The sequence below is a fragment of the Hippoglossus stenolepis genome, chromosome 21 (assembly GCF_022539355.2).
Source record: "Hippoglossus stenolepis isolate QCI-W04-F060 chromosome 21, HSTE1.2, whole genome shotgun sequence".
In the NCBI taxonomy this organism is placed as follows: domain Eukaryota; kingdom Metazoa; phylum Chordata; class Actinopteri; order Pleuronectiformes; family Pleuronectidae; genus Hippoglossus; species Hippoglossus stenolepis.
The window spans coordinates 7026364-7047113 of NC_061503.1; the positions used below are offsets into that span (position 1 = coordinate 7026364).

The 20750-nt window shown below is 40.9% G+C and overlaps 3 protein-coding genes and 1 non-coding gene across 6 annotated transcripts; 2 read left to right on the plus strand and 2 right to left on the minus strand.

Moving 5' to 3' along the window:
- Positions 1–2176: 2176 nt before the first annotated feature.
- Positions 2177–10500, minus strand: plbd1b (phospholipase B domain containing 1b). Of its 2 annotated transcripts, none has more exons than XM_035145264.2 (11): positions 10218–10500; positions 8768–8990; positions 8172–8255; positions 7903–8044; positions 7680–7826; positions 7205–7349; positions 6015–6215; positions 4160–4300; positions 3587–3772; positions 3305–3411; positions 2177–2686 (listed from the first exon to the last, which is right to left on the minus strand). In XM_035145264.2, exons 1-11 carry the CDS (start codon positions 10270–10272, stop codon positions 2510–2512), a joined length of 1608 nt encoding a protein of 535 aa, XP_035001155.1. In that variant the 5' UTR covers positions 10273–10500; the 3' UTR covers positions 2177–2509. The 2 variants fall into 2 exon arrangements, 1 of the variants encoding a protein (XP_035001155.1); XR_004694423.2 differs by having other exon boundaries at positions 2553–2686; positions 3583–3772.
- trnar-ccu lies at positions 10482–10554 on the minus strand. The gene has a single exon. It is a non-coding gene; the product is annotated as a tRNA-Arg (tRNA).
- A 435-nt stretch (positions 10555–10989) lies between these two features.
- cby1 (chibby homolog 1 (Drosophila)) lies at positions 10990–13546 on the plus strand. Of its 2 annotated transcripts, none has more exons than XM_035145298.1 (5): positions 10990–11164; positions 11884–11982; positions 12791–12896; positions 12995–13107; positions 13395–13546. In XM_035145298.1, the coding sequence occupies exons 2-5, from the start codon at positions 11905–11907 to the stop codon at positions 13473–13475; spliced, it is 378 nt and encodes a 125-aa protein (XP_035001189.1). In that variant the 5' UTR covers positions 10990–11164; positions 11884–11904; the 3' UTR covers positions 13476–13546. The 2 variants fall into 2 exon arrangements, with proteins under 2 accessions (XP_035001189.1, XP_035001188.1); XM_035145297.1 differs by having other exon boundaries at positions 10990–11077.
- A 1214-nt stretch (positions 13547–14760) lies between these two features.
- Positions 14761–19495, plus strand: pdap1a (pdgfa associated protein 1a). The gene is made up of 6 exons (XM_035145292.1): positions 14761–14952; positions 15779–15861; positions 16480–16554; positions 17286–17410; positions 17578–17729; positions 18081–19495. The coding sequence occupies exons 1-6, from the start codon at positions 14940–14942 to the stop codon at positions 18113–18115; spliced, it is 483 nt and encodes a 160-aa protein (XP_035001183.1). The 5' UTR covers positions 14761–14939; the 3' UTR covers positions 18116–19495.
- Positions 19496–20750: the final 1255 nt, after the last annotated feature.

Genomic DNA, 20750 nt, shown 5'->3' on the forward strand with positions numbered 1-20750 from the left:
AGAGTCTATATTGCACCTAAACTGAAATGATAAAGACTAAAGAAAAATGAGTAGGTTTCAAGGTATAACAGGGGCGTTGCATCAAGGTGGGCTAAAGCCCAATTTATGCTACTGTGTTGAAGCTACGCCGTAGCCCATGCATAGACGTGTAACCTACGCAGAGCCCTACGCCGTACCCTGACATGCACCTCCCCAAAAATGTAACTATGCATCATGAAGATGCAGACCACAAGAGCTGTGATTGGTCCGCTTGGTAGTATCCAATTTCCGGCAGACTCGCCGCCATTTTTGAATTTAGTTGAAGGAAAAACCATGGACGACGTCGTTCTTTTCTTCGTTGCATTTCTTTAAGAAAAGGTATTGCTCTTCAACATCTATCAGCTCCAACTCCAACACTCTAGTAAACAGAGACGCCAGAGAATTTGTAAATAAGCGGACCAGACATTGAAGACGCTCAACACCAGCATAGAAACTCTACTGCCCTTAGTGTTTCGGCGGGTGTAATACCTCTTGATTGTGTAATATTGAGACATTCCTGGCTTTTTGTCAAACTGGGTGGTTTCAACGCTGCAGCTAACAAAAAAACAGTTGTGACTCAGCCCCACATAATCAGATCATTCTGATATTTCACATGTTGGATAGGAGTCCAGACTTGAATAAATCTTGGTCATTGCGCCAACCACTGGGAACAGGAAATACCAATTTCTTGTCCAACAGGAGGTCCATAATTATGGAATTGTGAATTTTGTGTAAAATGTATTTTCTATATCAGGTAATTTACTATCACCTTCCTGCTGAGGGCAGTATTACTGTGTGTGTGTGTGGGATAAGAGAAGAGAAAGTAAGGACCCAGAGGCCTTATTAGTACCATATTTGGTACCCATCCCTTTTTAAAGTATTTTTTTCTTTTGCCATATGTTTATGGCGCAGGTTCATATGTGTACACTACATACCTGCACAAACCTCTGAGGTCCTCAAGGTGCGAGGTCCCTTCAAAGCTTTTTGCATTGTTGTACACAATATTAAGAGAAAAATTAGGAATGGATCATTTTAACTAACCAAAAATGAACTGCCTACATGTGAAGATGGAGCTTTTGGGTCCCTAACTATCTGTCGCACCAAAGCAGTTGCTTACTTTCCACTAGTTTGAAAAGAATTTCCCCCAAATATTGGTTAAAATCTATACTATTCTATAAAGTTACAAAATATTTAGGGGGGTAAAGCAGAACCTGATTAAAAAATGAATCAATGTTTTGCAATTCTTCTATTTTAAGTCATTATTTTTCTCTCTATGTTATGTATTGATTCATGGAACCTGCTGAGCTCTAGAGATGAGTGGTCCATTGGAAAAGTGCACCTAGATGTCTTGTTTTGAAAGTCAAACAAAATTTCCTGTCTTGCTCTCCTTGACTTTGATTTCCTTCACAAAGACTAAAACCTGGGTCTTGTAGTTTCTGTTAAACTATTCTGAAAAGCCTTCTTATCACTCAAAGAAAAATGCACGAAGGTATCCAGATTTTATTGTTACATATTGTTAGTTAGATATGCTTGTTCCATACAGAGCAAACCTGAGTCAACATTGTATAGAAGAAAAAACAAAAATATTAAAGAAATACATTAATATCAAAATATATATATGTAACAATTAATAGCATATCCCTGATCCACAACTTTGAAGAGCTCCATTTTTAAACGGTCTATGTTAATAGATCTATAATCCTGAGGTCAATACAATGCAAAAGACATTAATAACACTAATAATTCAAGTAGACTCCACACTGGACAGCTGTAAATTAAGTTAAAATAAACATATAAAATAAACAAGAATTATTACATATTCAGTGTGTCTGATTAAGTTGCATCTAGTGGCAAAGTTGCATTTAGCAACAAAATAAATACCCCTGCTATTACCCCTCTCTTGACTCAGTGCTTGGTTTGTCTGTGCTGGGCCACTGTAGAAAAATAGCGGATTCCGTGGAAGAGGAGTCGCCCCCTGTCTTTACATAGAGGGCTCAGTCTAAGGTAACAAAGGGACAACACATTTTTGTTTCAGGCATAGATTGTATATAAAGATAGACGACATGACAGCTCCCAAAAGTAAAGCCAAACCGCTTCTAACACGCGACAGATGCATAAATGAAGTAACAAAAGGAAAATAAGTATCTCCCAGTGAAAAAGTTGTGTCATAAACGTAGAAGACACAGACAAAGATGTCAAGAGAGTTTGAAGTGATCAGACCAGACGACGATGTCTGGGTGCTGTAAACAAACTCACGTGATCTACGCTGCAGAGTTAATACGTCTCTTCCCTCCTTGACCCGCAGGTCAGGTCTGAAAAGTGTTATATTCTACCAATACATCCCTCACACTGTTCCTTTAAAGATCAAATTAGTGAGACATATGTAGTACTGTATATATTGTCAGTCTTTTACATTGTGCTCAGTTATCTCATATGTACTCTGAATGTCATGTTGACACATTTTAGGATGTCATCTGCGGTCTCTGTGCTCTCAGGGCTGGTGCAGTGCGGGCGTCATGACGACGAAGGGGAAATTGTAGGTGTGCGGGAGACCCTGATGAGTTGTGAGGTTGAAGGACTGCCACGAGAACGGCTGCAGACCCCCCTGTGTCGTGGGGCCATTTATTGCCTCCGCGACCAGCTGCAGAGCCATCTGGTAGTCTGTCACCTGCACCGTGAGACAGAAATGAGCAGAGAGGGCACATGGGAAGAAAGTGCAGACATTTAATAAGGTTCAAATTACAAAAATCAACACCTTGAATTTTTCACTTATCACATGAAAAATCTTCACGTCAACTAGATGGATGGATGCAGAGTTTTGTTCAGACATTTATTGCTCCCATGATGATGTATCTAAATGCCTTTGGTGATCCCCAGACTTTTTCACTCTAGCTCCAGAATTACATTTTTGGTTTAAAGTGAAACTGTTGCACAGATTGCCAGTAAACATTGTAGCTACAAAGTCATTTGTGACCCTGGCAGGCGACAATAACAAGCCAATAACTAATGACAAAAAAGGCAATAATATTATTTCTGTATGATGAGCTCAACTTTAAACAATTTTGTTTCTATTATTACCACAGACCTACAGCGAGATGAAACTACAGGGTGGAGGAGGTGGAGATACAGTGAATACTTCAGGTATGAAGTTTAGCAATAGTCACACATAAATGCACTTAAAAACAATTCAGTAGGAAATCTTGTTATAACACCTTTATAAATAAAACCCACCAACTAAAATACAGAGCGTAACTCAAACTTAATCTTGATAAAAAGGACTTCTGACCTTAGTGTCATAGCAACCTCCCGGGCGTGGCCTCATTGGTCTCAGGTCGTTACGGCAACAGATGGTCTTACATGGATGGCCCTTAGAGTAGGGGTCTCTCTTGTAGTCTGCAACAGAACCAGTCTGACCTTAAATTGAGCTGCTTAGTGCTTACAGTTTGAAATCAGCACCAATATCCTGAATTATTTGTTTGTATTCTTTGTCACATCTTTAAAGTGCCTTGAGTTCTCAGGAAAATACATAAAATATCGGATATCCAATTAGAGTTAGTGTTCTACCTACTGTTGTATCTCATGATGTGTTTGAGGGACTTGAGGTTCGACACCTTGGCCTGGTCCCTGCGGAGGATTTTGGCTCGGGGACAGAGGTCGTAAGAGAAGTCCACTCCGTATCTCTTCCACATCACGCCGTACCCACTCAGGTTGTAGATTTCAACGTGAAATGGTATGTTGTAGGATGGCCAATAACCTGCAATGTGTAGCACACTGAAGATGGAGCGGATCCAGATGATACACTGTATATAAAGATGGACAACGCCTGACCACTTCCTCCCATTATTCACTATTCAGAAAGGAAGCCAAAATATCAAGGATATGAACGTCGCCATCTTGTGGATTTGAGTCTGTGCAATAGTGATCAGTGAATCTCTTGGCATAATGTTTTAGTTTGATCCATGTCCCATCTGCTAACATGGAGGAGGAGGGATTTATGACATATACTGCAGCCAGCCTCCAGGGTGCAAACAAGATGAATTGGCCATCATGCTGTCCACATACTATATATAGTCTATGGTCCACACACATTTAAACACCTGCAGTAGCACACAAACAGATGTAGATGATGTTTGATTCTTACCTCTGCGTAGAGCTTGAGTCTGATCGGAGTGCATCACCTTCCCAGGGATCTGCTCCACCACAATGAGAGCTCCGTTCCGGATGCTGTGACCCAGAGAGACCCTGCTCAGGTCCAACACCATGTACTGGCTGTTATATGTACCTGAAATACAGTGTCAACAAATACAGTGTCTGTGTTTCCTACTTATGCTGACCCAACAAATGTATCAGTCCGAAAACAAAGAAATCTAGATGCGTCTCCTTCTCTCTGCTCCTTCTAAATACCTGCAAATATAATGATTCATGGTTCATGGCAGCTGATGGTGACCATGGAAAACGAAATCATAGCCAGACATTGGGGAAAGGATCATTTTCGTTGTGACAGTGATGGTAAATAGACTGTCTTTCTATTTTGCATAGAGCTTTTCTAGTCTTAATGGCCACTCAAGGCACCTTACACCAGAGGCCACATTCACACACACATTCATACAGTATATGCTGCGCTTTATCTATTACACACCAGTCACACAATGTGGGGTTCAGGATCTTGCCCAAAGTATGTAAACTGGACCAGCCAGGGATCGAACCACCAATCTTCCTGGTTAGTTGACGACCCGCCACAGCCACAGCCGTCCTGATGGTGAATAGATTTAGCCCCCCCCAAAAAAATTGGCAAGTACAGCCTCAGAGTGCTGTTATTGTGACTGCAGACTCATGACTTGTTGGTACAAACCTTGTTGAAGAGGGCTGCTAGCATTCAACTAGCACAGGTAAAATAACATGTAGGGTCTTGCCTGTGCCTGAGTGACTGGTGAAAGGAAAACAGTTTCTCATTCGGGAGTTACCGACGTGCTCAGACAATAAATCCCTCACCTAACTCTACCGAAATGAAATGAAAACATGGGATGATGGTTTCCTTGTTGGCTGCCCCCAGGCCACTCCCACAGTTTGGCAGGATGGCGAGAAGGAGAGCAGAGAAGGGCTTCTCGAGGATGAGAGGACTGTCAGTGTCAAGAACACTCTGTCCTGTTCTCCTCTGCCCTTCCATGGCAACATGACACAAGTCGATTAAAGCAGCTGCCCAATTAACAAGCACAAGTGCTTTGCAACAGGACGGTCTGTTTTGAGAGTCTGCGCCATCTCAATGGAAATTTGCCTGGTGAATTGTTACATTGATTCAGTCACAGACCTTCTTCGAGTCTCATTTGTTCGTACTGCTCTGACTCGTGATATCACTTCACTCAAAACCACTAAGGTCTGGCATTTTGTAACTCTGTTTTAGTAGACGCATATACTCCCTAGCAACCAGTGCAATGACGCACTGATAATGAGAATGCATGGTGACTATCTAAAGAGGGAAAGGACGTTCAAAGGCAATCTAGATGGAGTGCCCTCCTATTTCCAGGTCAAAGACTAAAGGTGATCGAATCTGCCCAGACAATTAGATCTACTGACTCTATTGCTACTTTTAAATCTAATTTCAAAAGAGTTTGAATCTTTTTCTTTGTGTGTATGTGTTTGTGTGTATATGGATACCTGTATATACTTTAAAACATTACTTCAATTAGTAACACGCTGATTAAAGTTTTTTCAAATTAAACTTAGCAATTGTGTTAATATAACTCGTTACCTTCATCCTCAGAATCATCATGATTATAATCATAATTACAATCATGATGATGATGATGATTATTTTGGTTATTATAATTAGCAGTAGTAGTTAAAAATAAGAAATAAAATTTAAAAATATATTATTATCAAATACATTATGAAATGCCTCACATTTTGCCATTGATGTGATGTTTGATTGCAATGTTTCAGCAACAATGCATGAAAGAATAATCCTTCCTTGACTCTAGAATCCAGCAGCCACTTACCTGAGTTGTGTTTGGAGAAAACTTGTGCCCACTCCTCTCCGCTGTGTGCCAGGCTGTTGGCCAGGCGCACCCTCTGCCAGGCCAGCAGGCTGCGAGGGCCAAGCTGGGAGAACAGGGAAGCGTTGAACACGCCGATGGATGTCTGAGTCATTAGGAGGCCGCTCCCGAGCAGGTAGAAGTCGTCCAGGGACATCAGGAAGCCTGGGGCAGGAGGATGAGGTGTAAGAGGAGGAGGGGTAAGAAGTGACGTCATTTTGAGGAAGTGAAAGGAGAAAAGTATATGAAGACAAAGATTGAAAAGGGAGGGGAAAGTAAACAGAGATTATGATGATGATGATGAGGCCATTTGTTATTCTCAGCTACAACCCACATGCATAACCACAGTATTTGGCAACAGTTCCGCGACTAATCTCCATTTTATTTGACTTCACACTTCTACTCCACCACATTTCTGGGGAGATATTACACTTTTTATTCCTCTTTACTGCTGTATTATAATAGAATTACTTCTGCAGGAAGGCCCTGGTTTGCTTTGTGTGTTCAACGTTTGTCAGCGTCAGAGAGAAAGCCGCTTAAGAAGGATGCAGGGATCAATCCCCACCTCCACTGGCAGCGGTGTGTTTCATCTCTTCTTTTTAATATAGTGAAGTGATATCCATGGCCCCTCGGCATCTAAAAATAACACTTTAAAACCACTGTTCTGATCGCAATGGAGCCTATAAGAGGATTTTTATGGCTTGGGCCACTTGATAAATCTTTGTCCACAAAATTACTCGGCCTCCTCTGACTCGACAGTGAGGGAATTAATTTCATCACAGCTCTGTGCGGGTGATCACACACTGTGATATACGTTTCCTTGCCACAGACTATGAGCTGTGTGCTTAACAGAGGAATTATGTACAGCGACTGTTCATCGAGGATTTGGGTTAAGTCCTTGACGTCAGTGTCTCTGTTTTCCAAGAAGAAAATGAAAGTGTGTGGATTAATAACGAGCAGTTCACTTCATCTCAGGGCTTTTCCAGGAACTGTGGGCTTCACTGTGCTGTAGCTTGTCGAACTGACAGTGTTTCAAATTCAAATCATGTACTGAGAGAACAATATGTCAACTTTCTTTTAGGAGAAAGTGTACATTCTTGGGCAGCTCGTGTGTGTGTGTGTCTGCGTGTGTGTGGGTGTGTGTGTGTGTGTACCAGGATAGCTGCTGAACGACATCATTCCAGTGGCAGTGTGTGTGTCAATGACCTTGAAGTCCCAGTGTTTGTAGATGCGCGTGGTGGCTGCGTAAGTGTACCAGCTAGAGTGGCCGAACAGCAGGTTCTCAAAGCCTGGCAGCACCTGACACAGAATACAGAGAGGGTAAGAAATCCCTATCTATCTATCTATCTATCTATCTATCTATCTATCTATCTATCTATCTATCTATCCATCCATCCATCCATCCATCCATCCATCCATCCATTGATATTGTGGTTGTGCAGTATCACTCAGCGCCCTCTCCTCCATGCTCCCCCTGGATGGGTATAGGTGCTGGCCCTCTGCACTTATTGACAGACTTTAAACAAGAGGGAACCCCATACATAAGGACTCGCAATGAAGGCAATTAGGCCTCTGTTGAGCTTCCCCAAGTGCTCCCTCACAGTTTGATTCAGACAAGCTTGGCCTAACCTTTATGAGAGCAGTGCAGTGGCCCATTCCTGGCATCCTGAAAGTGCCGCCCCCCGCTGAGGAGTTGGCGCGAGCTGTCAGAGCCGGGACCAGGTCCAGGAGGTCACCGACGCCATTCAGAAACTGGACCGCAAACGCTGACAGAGGCTGGGTGGGAAGGAAAGTGGCGGAGATGAGAGATATCATACTGTGTCAACTCTTTGTGCGGCACACCTTCACACACCTCTCTGTGTCTGCCTTTGGCCCACTGTGCAGCTCCGGCATGGAGTCCGTCCAGCTGGGCCAGGATCAGTCCCAGATGCTTCCACAGGGGGTCACGGTTTCTCTTAAGTTTCACCTGCTCCCTGGCCCACCGGTCCTGCGTGCTGTGGATCATTTGAAGATGGGCTGAGAGGCACTTTTGCAATTTGGTTGTTTCTCAAATCTGCTGCCTGATTTTTGCCTTGCATCTCATTTTTGCATTTTGTATTCGAACAGATAACAGGACTGTACCTCAAAAACGTCTTCAGTGGATTCAGAACGCTCTCACTCTTAATCAGCTGAGGGTACATGTTGGAGTAATGAGTGAACATCTGTCTGCAACAGAGAAACCAATAAGAACAGCTGGGATTTTTTATTCACATCTCCATGAAGTTACCGCTCAAATTACGAGCTCCTTTTTTTTGTATTTAATTTAAATGCAATAACTCAACCCAGTAATGTGTAATGTTTTCAGCTAAACCGAATTCAGCCATTATTTCCTTTATGTATACTATGGTCTGCAGATCGATTGGTTGTCAAAGTTTAAAGAAAAATTAAATAATGTAAAACAATGTTGTAACATTTGTGAGATCAAATATTTTCAATCTGCCTGAAAACAAAATATCAATTGCACTATTTTCATGATTTTGGGCAGTAACTGACACGGGCAAATCTCTCTTTGAGACAAAAAATATTACATTGAACTTGAATTTGAGGTATGGATGACATTGTAAAACGTTATCAATTGACACTGAACCAGTATTCCTTGTCTGGAAAGGCTTCTATTCAAGACATTTCATAAAAATGTGTTTTTCTTCCGTATATGGAACCTGAAGTGGGCCACTCACCCAGCAGTGAGGTAACCCTCCAGGTAACCAGCCAGGAAGAAGGTGGTCTCGTCTTCCTGTGGGATTCCTCCATAACCTGCGCGGATTTCCAACACGCCCCATCCAGAGAGGAGCAGAGTATCATTGAAGTATCCGTACGCTCCCCCATCTGTCTCCATCACCCCCTCCTTCAGGATCACACTTTTCTGGGCAGCATCCCAGTTCACGGTGGCCTCTCTGAGCTCTACCATTGTAGGGAGAGGGACAAGGTTACAGGGCTGAGGTTGGATAACACTCATTATGTAAGATAATTTCGTGAGACCAATATTATCAGGAAAACAGTTTTTGCTTGACTGTTGTCTGTCACAAGACGAATGCAAGTTAATCTCAAGGGATTGGCTCATGGGTTCACATTGACGAGTGCACAGTAGTTGTTTGGACACACATTATAACGTATTGTTTGAAGCTTAATCTGGTTTATTGAGGAAACTAGGTAATGCAATGTTTGCAACTCATTTTCATTCATCGCCAGTAAACGTATAACAAAACCTTTTTAAGGTACGCAAGGACAAATTACTGCATTGGCAAAGTGGGCAAGTACTCAGGGCCCTAGAGCCCATCGGGCCCCTCGGCCTTAACACATAACAAAAAATAATACATCTTTTGGTTTTAAGAATGTCAGAGTTAATGTGATTTCAAAAGTGTTGCACAATTATGAAATTTGTTTGCAAATTAGCAGATTAAGTCGTGTGATGTTACAAGGACATAGGTTAAAATATAAATGATTGAAAGATAAAGCATCTGATCACATTCCTGAACTTCTCAATAAAAACCACAGAGTCCCTGTGACTCAGGGCCTCAGGTCCTAAGGACTGGTGACATAACGGGTGATGTCAGAGCTCTGATTCTTACAATTATTATCAATCGATTTACTGTTCTTTATTCACAGGACAAAAAAAAAAACATCTTAAGTAGAGAGGGTTTACACAATGGAATTGAAATATCTGTTATTAAAAAATTATATACAGAAAATATGTCAGTTTGTCATAGAACACTGTTGTAACTAGATATTGAATTTCCTGCTGAAAAGGGGAGTGTAGAGGAGCAGGAAAACCAGAGTACGACGGATTAAATGTCCTGAATGAGCTGAAAGTTTGGATGTTTTAACGGAAACGGAAAAAACGAACATAAGAAAAAAAAAAGGAAAATTGCATTAATTTAAACAATTCAAACATCTAAATGTTCAGCTGCTTTTATACTTTTTTTTCAAATATTTCTATTTTTTCTGCACTTTCTTTCTCTTCCTCGAAATGAATAGAAAAGGGGTTTAACACTTCAACAACTGTTGATTTTCTACTTCTTTTCTTTTTACCATCACACAGTTTTTAGCTTAATTCCCCAACTCAGCATTCACTCACACATTTCTGCAGGAAAAGCGGTTTTCAGGACACACCATGGCAATGTTACTCACGGTGGGTTTGCACTGATGCAGCCAGGGTGCTCAGCAGCACGCACATTCTCTCCATGTCGGCTGATCCTGCGATCCTCCGCCGTCCATGTACTTCAGAGAATAAATGCTGCTGTGATTGCTTCAGTGAGGGGCGACGCTGATGGAGCTCGGTTTCTCAGGACCTGTGGAAACGCGGATTTTTCAGGATGCTGTAAAAATTTGATGAAAGCGTGATTAACTTTGTCTCTCCGATAAATTGATCAAAAGTTTTAGCATAAGATAATTCACCCCAGATGGGACTCGAACCCACAATCCCTGGCTTAGGAGGCCAGTGCCTTATCCATTAGGCCACTGGGGCTAGGTGACGCTCATGGGTGTGTCAACCAGTTTTAAACATGTGAGATATGAATGCTTCAGTGTTCGTAAATGTATGTGTCTCTGTCCAAATCATCTGTGTCAAAACGTGGATTTATAAACTAACTGCTTATTTTAAACGACGGGTAAACGATGGAGGATTAATCGAAGATGAAAATGACAAAGGAAAGAATGAAGCCATGGTATTACCATGGTGATACGGTTCATGGATGATACCATTCTCTCTACTCAATAGGGGTGCTTGTGTTATTCTCATACCGACACGTACACATAAACGCCATAAACATAGGATTATAACGCTAAGCAGAATGATAATATGTATAAATGTGTATTCCTGCACAATTATATACGACAACTCTGTGATGAGGTCATAAAACATTTCAGATACGGGTCTGTTTTACACCGATGGATCCTTCGCACTTGCGCAGTAGCCAGCGTGGTTTTGTTTGTCTGCCCGTGAGCCCCTGACGCTCCGTTAAGAGTTTATACAAATAGTCTGTATGGAGGTAAATATATATTAACTGTATGTTCTCAGTGACACAGCAGCTACTAACCCGCCTGTGAGGCAGCCGACAGTTTCACTTAAGTGTCAGGTATGAAGAGAACTCACAGCTAGCGACCGGTAGCCACCTAGCATTAGATTAGCAGTGTAGTAGCGATAAACATGTCCTGTTGCTGTGTGGTGTTGTTGTCTTACGACGGAGGATCAAAGCCATTTACAACCGAAAATAACAGTTTTCTAGATTAAAGTCGTGATTTTACGAGAAGCCGTCATAAGTGTACGAGACTTAAGTCAAAATGTTACGAGATATAGTTGTAATATTATGTCATATATTTATCATATTATAGGAAGGATATAAGAGAGATCAGCCTGTCCCCTGTTGGAAAATGAGGATTGAGGAGCATGTTGTTAAATTATACTTTAGTATAGGTTTCATAAGTTACCAAATACTTCATCTTTTCACCATCATAAGTATCAGGACTTTGAAATGATTGTTGTTAAATTATACTTTAGTATAGGTTTCATAAGTTACCAAATACTTCATCTTTTCACCATCATAAGTATCAGGACTTTGAAATGATTGTTGTTAAATTATTCTTTAGTACAGGTTAAAACTTTATTCTCGTAATATGATGGCTTTTTTTCTTTCTTTCTTTATTCTTGTAATATTACGACTCTCTTCTCAACTATGACTTTAATTCTGTAAAAGAACGGCTTTATTCTCAAAATCTACATTTAATATGGCCTTAATACTCTGTTGTATGGTCAAAAAATACCAATTCTACAATTAATGAACCATCTCTTATGCAGAACCTCAAAAAATCTCTAAAGATGCCGCTCTTTGGGAACACGTTCAGTCCGAAGAAAACACCTCCTCGCAGATCGGCTTCCTTGTCCAGCCTTCATACGGTGAGAACTTATGTTCTGGTGTACGGTTTTAATGATGTGCATCGATGAGTAAGTACAACTCGAGATCGCATCCTTATTGTTATGGAAGTTTTCTGGAAGCTGGTGAAAGGAGAACTCAGGCAGCAGCTGATGTCTTATGCAGAAGGTTTTAAAGTAGACTTGATGCATCAAGGAGACCAGAAGGTGGAACAATATACAAACGCTAACAGAGTAACATGAGAAATGGTCACCCCCAAGTCTGAAGATGTCTCCCACAGCTTCCCCATATATCTCCCTCTACTTGCATCACCCATTCTAACAACACATCCACGAATGGCTAGAATTGCTGTCCCTCATCCTATTGGATAGTTAAGCCTAAAGTATGCATTCCTAAATCACATTGTGTCCTTACGTCTTGCCACTGGTAAAATACGCAAAAGAGTTAAAGTTGGTGAGAGTTGAAGTTGGTGCCTCTCTGTCTGGCTCATCTGAGTTAGATATGAAAGTCCCTCAGCGTAGACACTACAATGTACTGTTGGTTGGTCCTTTATCTATAAGCTGACCTTGGGTGCTGCTTAGAGAGAGAAGGGAGTATCTGTGGAACTAAACAGGCGCTATTCTCCTGTACAGATATAATATACACTATACACAATATATAGTGACATACAGTAATGTGTGAGGATGGTCAAAAATTCCTGTACACTTATAGCTTGTTAATAGATCTACACTGATCACTAAGAGAATGAACCCAGAGAGAGAGAGAATTGGTTGAATTTGTGAGACATCTGAGATGCAGACTGAACTGTGGTTTCTTGCTCATCTCTTTTAGTTGGATAGATCAACAAGAGAAGTCGAGCTGGGCCTTGAATATGGACCTCCTGTGATGAACATCGGAGGTCAGAGCTGGAAATTTGAAGAGGGACAGTGGATAACAGGTAATGACTTTGATGACCTGACTACGGACCTATGCAGACTCATTGTCTGTTTCTGATAGGCCAGCGTTGTATTTATTCTTTTTCATTTATTTAAACAGAATCCGGTGAGAATACATCTGGCAGGGAAGCACAGAGGCTCAAGAAAAGAAATGTCCAACTGGAGGAGGAAAACAACCTCCTAAAACAAAAGATGGAAATCCTCTTGGACATGGTGAGAGTTGGCTCATGATGCAGTGACCTGAAATAAACGAGTGTTTATCATTTGTGACTGAGCTGATACATAGTATCACACTCTGGCTCCAGGACAATGCTTGAGACATAGTTTTTGTACAAGTCTAACACTGATTGTATTTCTTATAAACAAATATAGCTTAATACATTTGCAATCGTACACTTGATTACCACTAAAATGGTTAGTGTAAATGTTAATGGTGGATGATGTTGGTGGGTGTCTCACACAAGCTATTAAATAACTGATGTGTAAATTTTCCCTTCTAGTTGACAGAGACGACCGTAGAGTACCACCTGATGGAGAAAGAAGTGGAAGATGTAAAAACACAACATCAAAGGAAGAAATGACTGATGTTATTCACACTGCATTTTCAGCAGGAAATGCACTTTCTAGTTCTTATTAAACATGTCCCTGGGAACATGTCTGTGTGCCGGTTCATATTTACAGTTTGTGGGGAATGTTAATGTCAGGGGGTGACGTCACACTCTGATTATGACAATTATTATTTATTGATCTATTGTCTTTTATTAACAGAATAAAAATAAAAAAGTATGATGATTTATACACTGGAATTTTATATTTATCTACCTCCCCATGTAAGTAGATGGTAATTGTAGTGTATCATAATAATAATAACATAAACACATTTTTATAGTGGGACCCCAAGTTCCACCATGCACAGTGAATTCATCGTACGCCTTCACTTACAAACACAGACCAGCTGTGTCTCAATTCGGAGGCCACATTTAAAGACTGATTGCATCACAGCGGCAGGACCTGGCTGTCCCATTTCAAAGGCTGCTTTAAAAGCAGCTAATAAATGTGTCCTTCCATTCCCGAGCAACCAAGAAACCAATGGTGGATCTTTCTTAGCTCAACCCTTTCTTATTTTTATTTGTCCTTTTTGTTTCGCATTTTGTTATGGCTATTTTAAAAGGTACAATATAATTAATGTTTTTATTATTATTATTATTATTATTATTATTATTATCTACCTATATACTTATATACCTTTGGTGGTTAGAAGTCCGAGCCCAAGATGATCTAAAACTGAAAAGATGATGACAGTGTACAGTATTTATAAAGCAGGATGCTGTGTGGGAGACATATGGGTGCCTGCCAATGTTGGTATAGAGGTGAATAAAACAACACATGGGAAAACATTGAAATTTCACTTGAGCACACTGAAAAATTTATTTTAAGATCAAGTCTGGAATTTCGAAAAACTTGGCTAAAAGCATGGGATGGAGGAAAGACGGCAGGTCTTACTATGGTATGCAGCCATCAGTTTATAGGATGGCTATAACTTCTGTGGGAAGAACAGTTCCACTATTGAGTCTGCGGTTAGGCCACTGTGGACTGGCCTTGAAGGACTGAGACCATAAAACATGTTCTCCTGCAGTGTGTAAAATACTATATAACTATAAAATACTATAGAGTAATAATACTATCTTAAACAGAGAATTGGCGGGGGTAGAAGAAACTGTCTCCACTGTGTTGACCTCACTCGGTTTAGAATTAAAAGAGTTCCTCCATTGCTTCAAGCTGTTTCAAGAGTTTTATAAGCTGATGCAGTGGCGGTGATCACCCTGAGGGAGGCAGCGATGCGCCATCGATGCGTTTAGCCGGTCAAGAAGAAGACAGCGGATGACGTCACGGCGGGTCTTCACTTGACGTGTGTGCTGCGGCAGCGGGAGAGTTTCCAACCTTTTCTCTTCGGGCTCTTTAAACTCCCGCTTCTAACCGCGCGACTGTCCGCTTCTCCGGCGACACAGCAGCTGAGTCCATCCGTATAAACATCACCTCCAATCATGCCTCGAGGGGGTGAGTGCTTGCGTTCCGAGGGATGTAACGTGCTCCTTTTGTAGCTAGCTAACTGTAGCTAGCGAGCTGCTAGCCGAGGCAGTATGATGAAGCCTCTCATGCTTAGCTTGTAGCATGCTAACCGGTTAGCAGCGCATTTCACGGGTCTGAGCCACTCGGGGAAAACGAGGCGAACGCCCCAGTTGTCACTTTATGTCTCGGACGCAGGCACGCGAGCCCAGCTACGAGCTCCTTTGTGATTTAGACACAGAAAACTGTTTGTGAGGTTTGGTTTTTTTCCAGCTAGTTGTGTTTAGCCCCCAGTACCATGTGCACAGAGACCACTTCGGCTCCCTTTAAAAGAGCACAATGATGTGTTTTAAACTCCACGTTGTTGAGTTGTTGTCACTGTTACCAGATGCGGTACGAACACTTTGCAGTAAAGCACCGAGTAGCTGTTCAGCTCCACGTCTTTATCTAAAGCTCAGTAGACACAACAGACCATTTGCCGGCCCTCAGTGAACGTCAAGTGTGACTCATCTCCCACCACAGAGTCTCTGCGTAATATCGTGAGATCTTATGTGTTGAGCTGTACATGTTCCCCTAACTGCATGTGTCCTCATCTATCATGTGTATTTAAAGCAAATTCTAAATGAAGCTAGTTATTACTCAAGTGCGACTGTACTGATTCATTTGAGAATGTTTGTGTCTGCCCTCAGATTGTGATGAAGCATAAACACAAATGCACACCCAGCTGTCCTGAAAATAATTGCAGCCAACTTGTTTGTATGTTCTATGTTGTCGCATTGTTGATTGTCCATTGACAACTCTGACGACCGCGTTGCAGGGAAAAAGAACCACAAGGGCCGGGGAAAGCAGTTCAGCAACCCCGAGGAGATCGACCGACAGATGAAAGCACAGAAGGAGTTGGTGAGTGAGAAACATCTTGTGGCAGACGTGTATTTACGCCAATGAATCAATTTTCAGACATGGATTCAGGAGTGAATGTCTGCGCAATAGGGTTCGTACTTTGTCTGGTGTTTGCCTTTCACATATGAAGAACATAGTAGGAGATTCTCTGCGAAGATGCCTTCACAACAACAGAAAAATGTAATCAAAGTGTTCAAATGAGGGGTGATGCAGCATGGACGTAACATAAATTCAGCTGCAGAGATCACATGTCACGTCAGCCTTTATCGCCAAAAGCTCTCAAATCTTGTCTATCTAAGTTGACATCTTCGTCAGTGTCTTCTACTTGTATGGCTCAGCTTTTTTATTCTGAGATAATGTATATATTTTATTTTTTTTCAGTTTGACCTACATCGCATGTTAGAAACCTTATAAACACGCCTACTCGCTCGTGGTGAATCCTCCAGATAATCTTCTGCATATTTCTCACTTAAACTCACTTGGACTTTAGCTGGGGTTTTTACTAGGGGGCTTGCAGGAGAAACTCCACCGCAACTGACTCATTTATTTGCCTTATCATTTTAGGAGATTATCTTGAGTTCAGTGCATGTCTGAAAGCAGCGTTTGTGTGTTTAACAGGAAGAAAGTGGCGGTGCAGAAAAAAAGGAATCTTCAGAGTCTGAGGAGGAGAGCAGCAGCGATGAAGAGTCTGAGGTGAGTGATGAGAAGGTTAAATCAATGACATAGCTCTTGGTTTGTTAAATTGTTGGTAAAGTAATTTATTCTATGAGGCAGTAAAGTGAAGATTTGTTAGTTTAGTGTTGAATTAATCCTTACTGTTTAAATTAATCTATGATGCTCCGGTGATCTATGAGCTCCTGTGATTTTGTGTTTCATCTTTATTTCTATGCCATAAGAATTTAGTTCTACAGTGTGACACCTGTTTTTACTGTGCATCTCCACACTAGATGTTATTTTACCACTCTTTGTACCATCTTTCCCTCCAGCTGCTCGTATTATTTGGATCACCGTAATTAGTCTCTAATTTTATTGAAAACCTCCTGCAGGAAAAAATGTCTGCAGATTTGAGAAGAGACATTGTAGAAAGTTCCAGACAAGCGGAAAGGCATAGATCACCCAAAAATGAAAATTCACTATCTACTCAGCACTATGCCGATGGAGGGCTGGTGGAAGTGTTTGAATAGAACACGTGTCCATGTGCACTTTTTGCCAGTTATCAGAGGGAATGAGAATATGCACAGTGGGTCTGAAATGGGTTTTTGAAGGATAAACATACTCCTGAATAATTGACTCCAGAAATCTTCACAGTCGCAGACTTGCAATATACTGAAGGATTAGCATTTATTTACAAGCAGTGTGTTTGTAGCTGGAGTCGTCTTCCTCTTTCACTGAGGTCATAAAAGTTTTATTTTTTCCGTACACAGTCCAGGAGAAGGAGTGGAGTGGAAGGGCTTATAGAGATTGAAAATCCAAACCGTGTGTCCCAAAAGAGCAAGAAGGTGACTGAAATAGATGTCGCTGCACCCAGAGAACTGAGTCGCAGAGAGAGGTTAGTGTCACACAGTCACTCAAAAAGGATATATTTGTTTGTTTGTTTTAGGTTAAGTTCCTGAAATTATAAACTGTCTCTTACCCTGGTTTTTAGCAGCAGGTTCTTATTTTGTATGAGAATAAATTGTTGTTTTATCTTACGTGAATTCTTCTCTGTTCTTTCAGAGAGGAGATAGAGAAGCAGAAATCAAAGGAGCGCTACATGAAACTCCATCTTGAGGGGAAGACTGAGCAGGCAAGGGCTGACCTCGCCAGACTGGCCATCATCAAGAAACAGAGGGAGGATGCGGCCAAGAAGAGAGACGATATCAAGAAAGGTGAGAAAACACAACAATGAACTCTGACCCATTCTCTAAATTACATATAAGAGGTGGTAATGTTGCATATTTTCTAAAAGTGCAAATCACAGTGAGCACTCGCATCACTTCTGGTTATTTCAGTTGTTACTTTATTCTGTAACTGCTTTGAACAGTTTCCTTCAGTTCAGTAAAGAAACTCGACCTGTATGTTCACAGCTTGTAAAACAGCTCAGTAAATGCCTTCATCAGCAGTTATTGTAGTGTGACTGATTCTGTGGCTTTCAGGAAATACACAAATTCACAAACCTCATATTCTGTTTACCATGTTTGAAACCAAAGGCTTTACCACTTTTTTTTTTCTTCAATCAGACAAAGAATCAGATGATGGCAAAGCAAAGCGCTAGTGCTCCATCTGTAAGCTTCATCATGCACTTCAGTCTCAGAGGGATGGAGAGAGAAGGAGATCTGGAGGACGAAAAGGAGAACGGGGAGGGGACCAATGCAAGAGGTGTGAGATCAGGGGTGCTCCTGAACTCCTGTCCCTCATTTCAAATCTGAGCGTTGTGGGTCTTCCATAACAGCGTTGTCAGGATGGGGGGAAACGGGTGGAGAAAAGCAAGAGGAAGAGGAATGCAACATTTGGGATGCCTCTAGTTTTCTTTAAAATTCCTTGAAATTCCAAGAGGAGACAAATCGCAGGTTTTCCAAGTGCTTCACTGCCTCTTTACTCATTGCCACCGACCAGGGTTTTAATTCTAAAGCTGCTGGAGTTATTTCCATTCCTTTTGATTCATACATTTTATAAGGTTCTCTAGTACAAATTTACTCAATGACTGAACAGGTATTACAGCGAGCGTGCATGAGAATTTCCTTGGTGCTTTACTTTTCCTTCCATCTCACGTGTTTTGTAAGATGGCAAATCAGTGAAATGTGGAGAAAAGAAAACTATTCAGAGGATAGACTGATATATAGGAAATATACTCTGTAGGTATATATATTTTTGTTTTGGATCAACAAATGGCATGCATGCTGTACCTCAGCTGACACATGTTATCATGATGCAATGGTTTAATTTTCATTAGTTTTCGGTCACTTTTATTTTGGCAGTTTACAGAGTTGAAATCAGTTCAGAATGTAGTTAATTTCACGTTTCTGTTGTCGAGTCATTGTTTTTTTCCAAATTTACTCTTCTAGTCCCTCTGATCGACTTGTACTTGTTGGTTCAAAGGTTTTCTCAAAATGTGTCCTGTGATACTTTCCTCAAAGCACCAGGAATCTTACTTGAATTGCCTGATTAATAACAGTTTTAGTGGTTGAGCATCAGTGCTGGAGAGCGTAGTCTGAAACTGCCTCAGTGACCGTGGCCTTGCCCCAGTTCTGATGGGACCCTCTGTGGTTCTGTGCATCTTCTGTTGCCTTTTTCCAAGTTTACACGAGGCCAGTTAACAGTCTTTATCTCCTGTGTTTAAACCTACACTCAGTTAGTTTATCAGCATTCTACATCAGCACCAGTAATAACAAAATGATCACAGACAGCTCAACTCAGCCGTCTTACTTACAAAGACGGCGTTTGTATGATTTAGACCGCACAGATGTACATAAAGAATTGGTAACTCGGTATGAGCTGGATTTGGAAATGTCTTAAGCAGTAAAAAAAAAAAGATTGCCTATAATATGGGAGTGGTTCAAACGAATGAGAATTGTAGCCACATCATGAAAATAATTTCCCCTTGTGTATTTGAAGTCATTTTTAAACAATAAAATCATTCATAGCTAAAATACTATGTTCAAGTGAAAATGGTGATTATTTTTGTAACATTGATCATAAGCTGGAGTTTGTAGTAAAAATGTAGCATGTTTATTTTAACTATTTAAACAGCATCATGTTTTTGTTCTTTATGTGCAGTTCGTTAATACCACCACTAGATGGCATTTGACGAACACTAACCTCTGATTACCTCCCTCATCTCAGGATGTTCAGCAACAGACAGGATTGAAAGTTGGATGCTGTTGTGCGTCATAAGATGAGAATTTATTAAGTTATTTATGGTATAATCTAAAATATTGTGTAAAATCAATCTCTCAATAAAGTGCAACCTGCTTATCTCAAGACTGAAAGAGAAATTTAATAACGCCATATTTATTCACAGAATCTTTGGCAAACAGAGGAGCTGATTATGTTGTTGACTCTTATGGAATCGCCATAACTGTCTAGATGTGAGATCCCACGGTCTTCTCGACAATACTTTAAAATAAACTCAAACTTTGAAAGAAAAAAAAAGCCATTTGAAATATCAAAGCAACTGGAATTAAACATATTCCTTGCAAAAACACATTTCAATAACAAAATGCCACTCAGAGTGCAACCTCCACCAAAACCCAAAGGCCCTCTGAAACTCAATCAGGCGGAATGTTTCACACTTCTAGGTGTCAGTTCCCTAAATGTGCCTGATATTTCCTTGATTTATGACCTGAGAAATGAGTATTAAAAAAAATCTCTAAATGTCAAAAAAGTAATTCCAAAAGAATCCTGGATCTGCAACTTGGTTTCCTCCTTTTTTTTTTTCTTGGCCCCTGTCACATCCCCCTATTAAATTGTATCTGTTATTGAGAGTTAAAGGCACAGAGTAAATAAAGATGGATGACATGACTGCTCCCCAAAAGTGAAGCCAAAGCATCTTGATCGCCCCCTGGTGGCTGGCTGCAGAACATGTCCTAAACCCCACCCTTTCCATGTTAGTGGATGGGAAATGAACCAACTTTAAAAAGTTAAAGTACTTGTCAAATATTTTTCTTTGTTCTCAAAGATAGTTTCTGTCATTTAAGTGTATTTTAAATGTTAACATTTCCAGTAAGTTTGGTTTAAATTAGTAATTTGATGTTATGAAGATGGAGAGAATCGTCTGAGACTGACACACGATTGGTCGAGCGTGTTTATCGGCAGGACCTACATACAGCGGCTCCATCCCCCCTATCGCTAGTGAGCAAATTATTTCTCCAAATGCGCAAGATGACAGCGTTTGTGGAGAGTGAGAGGAA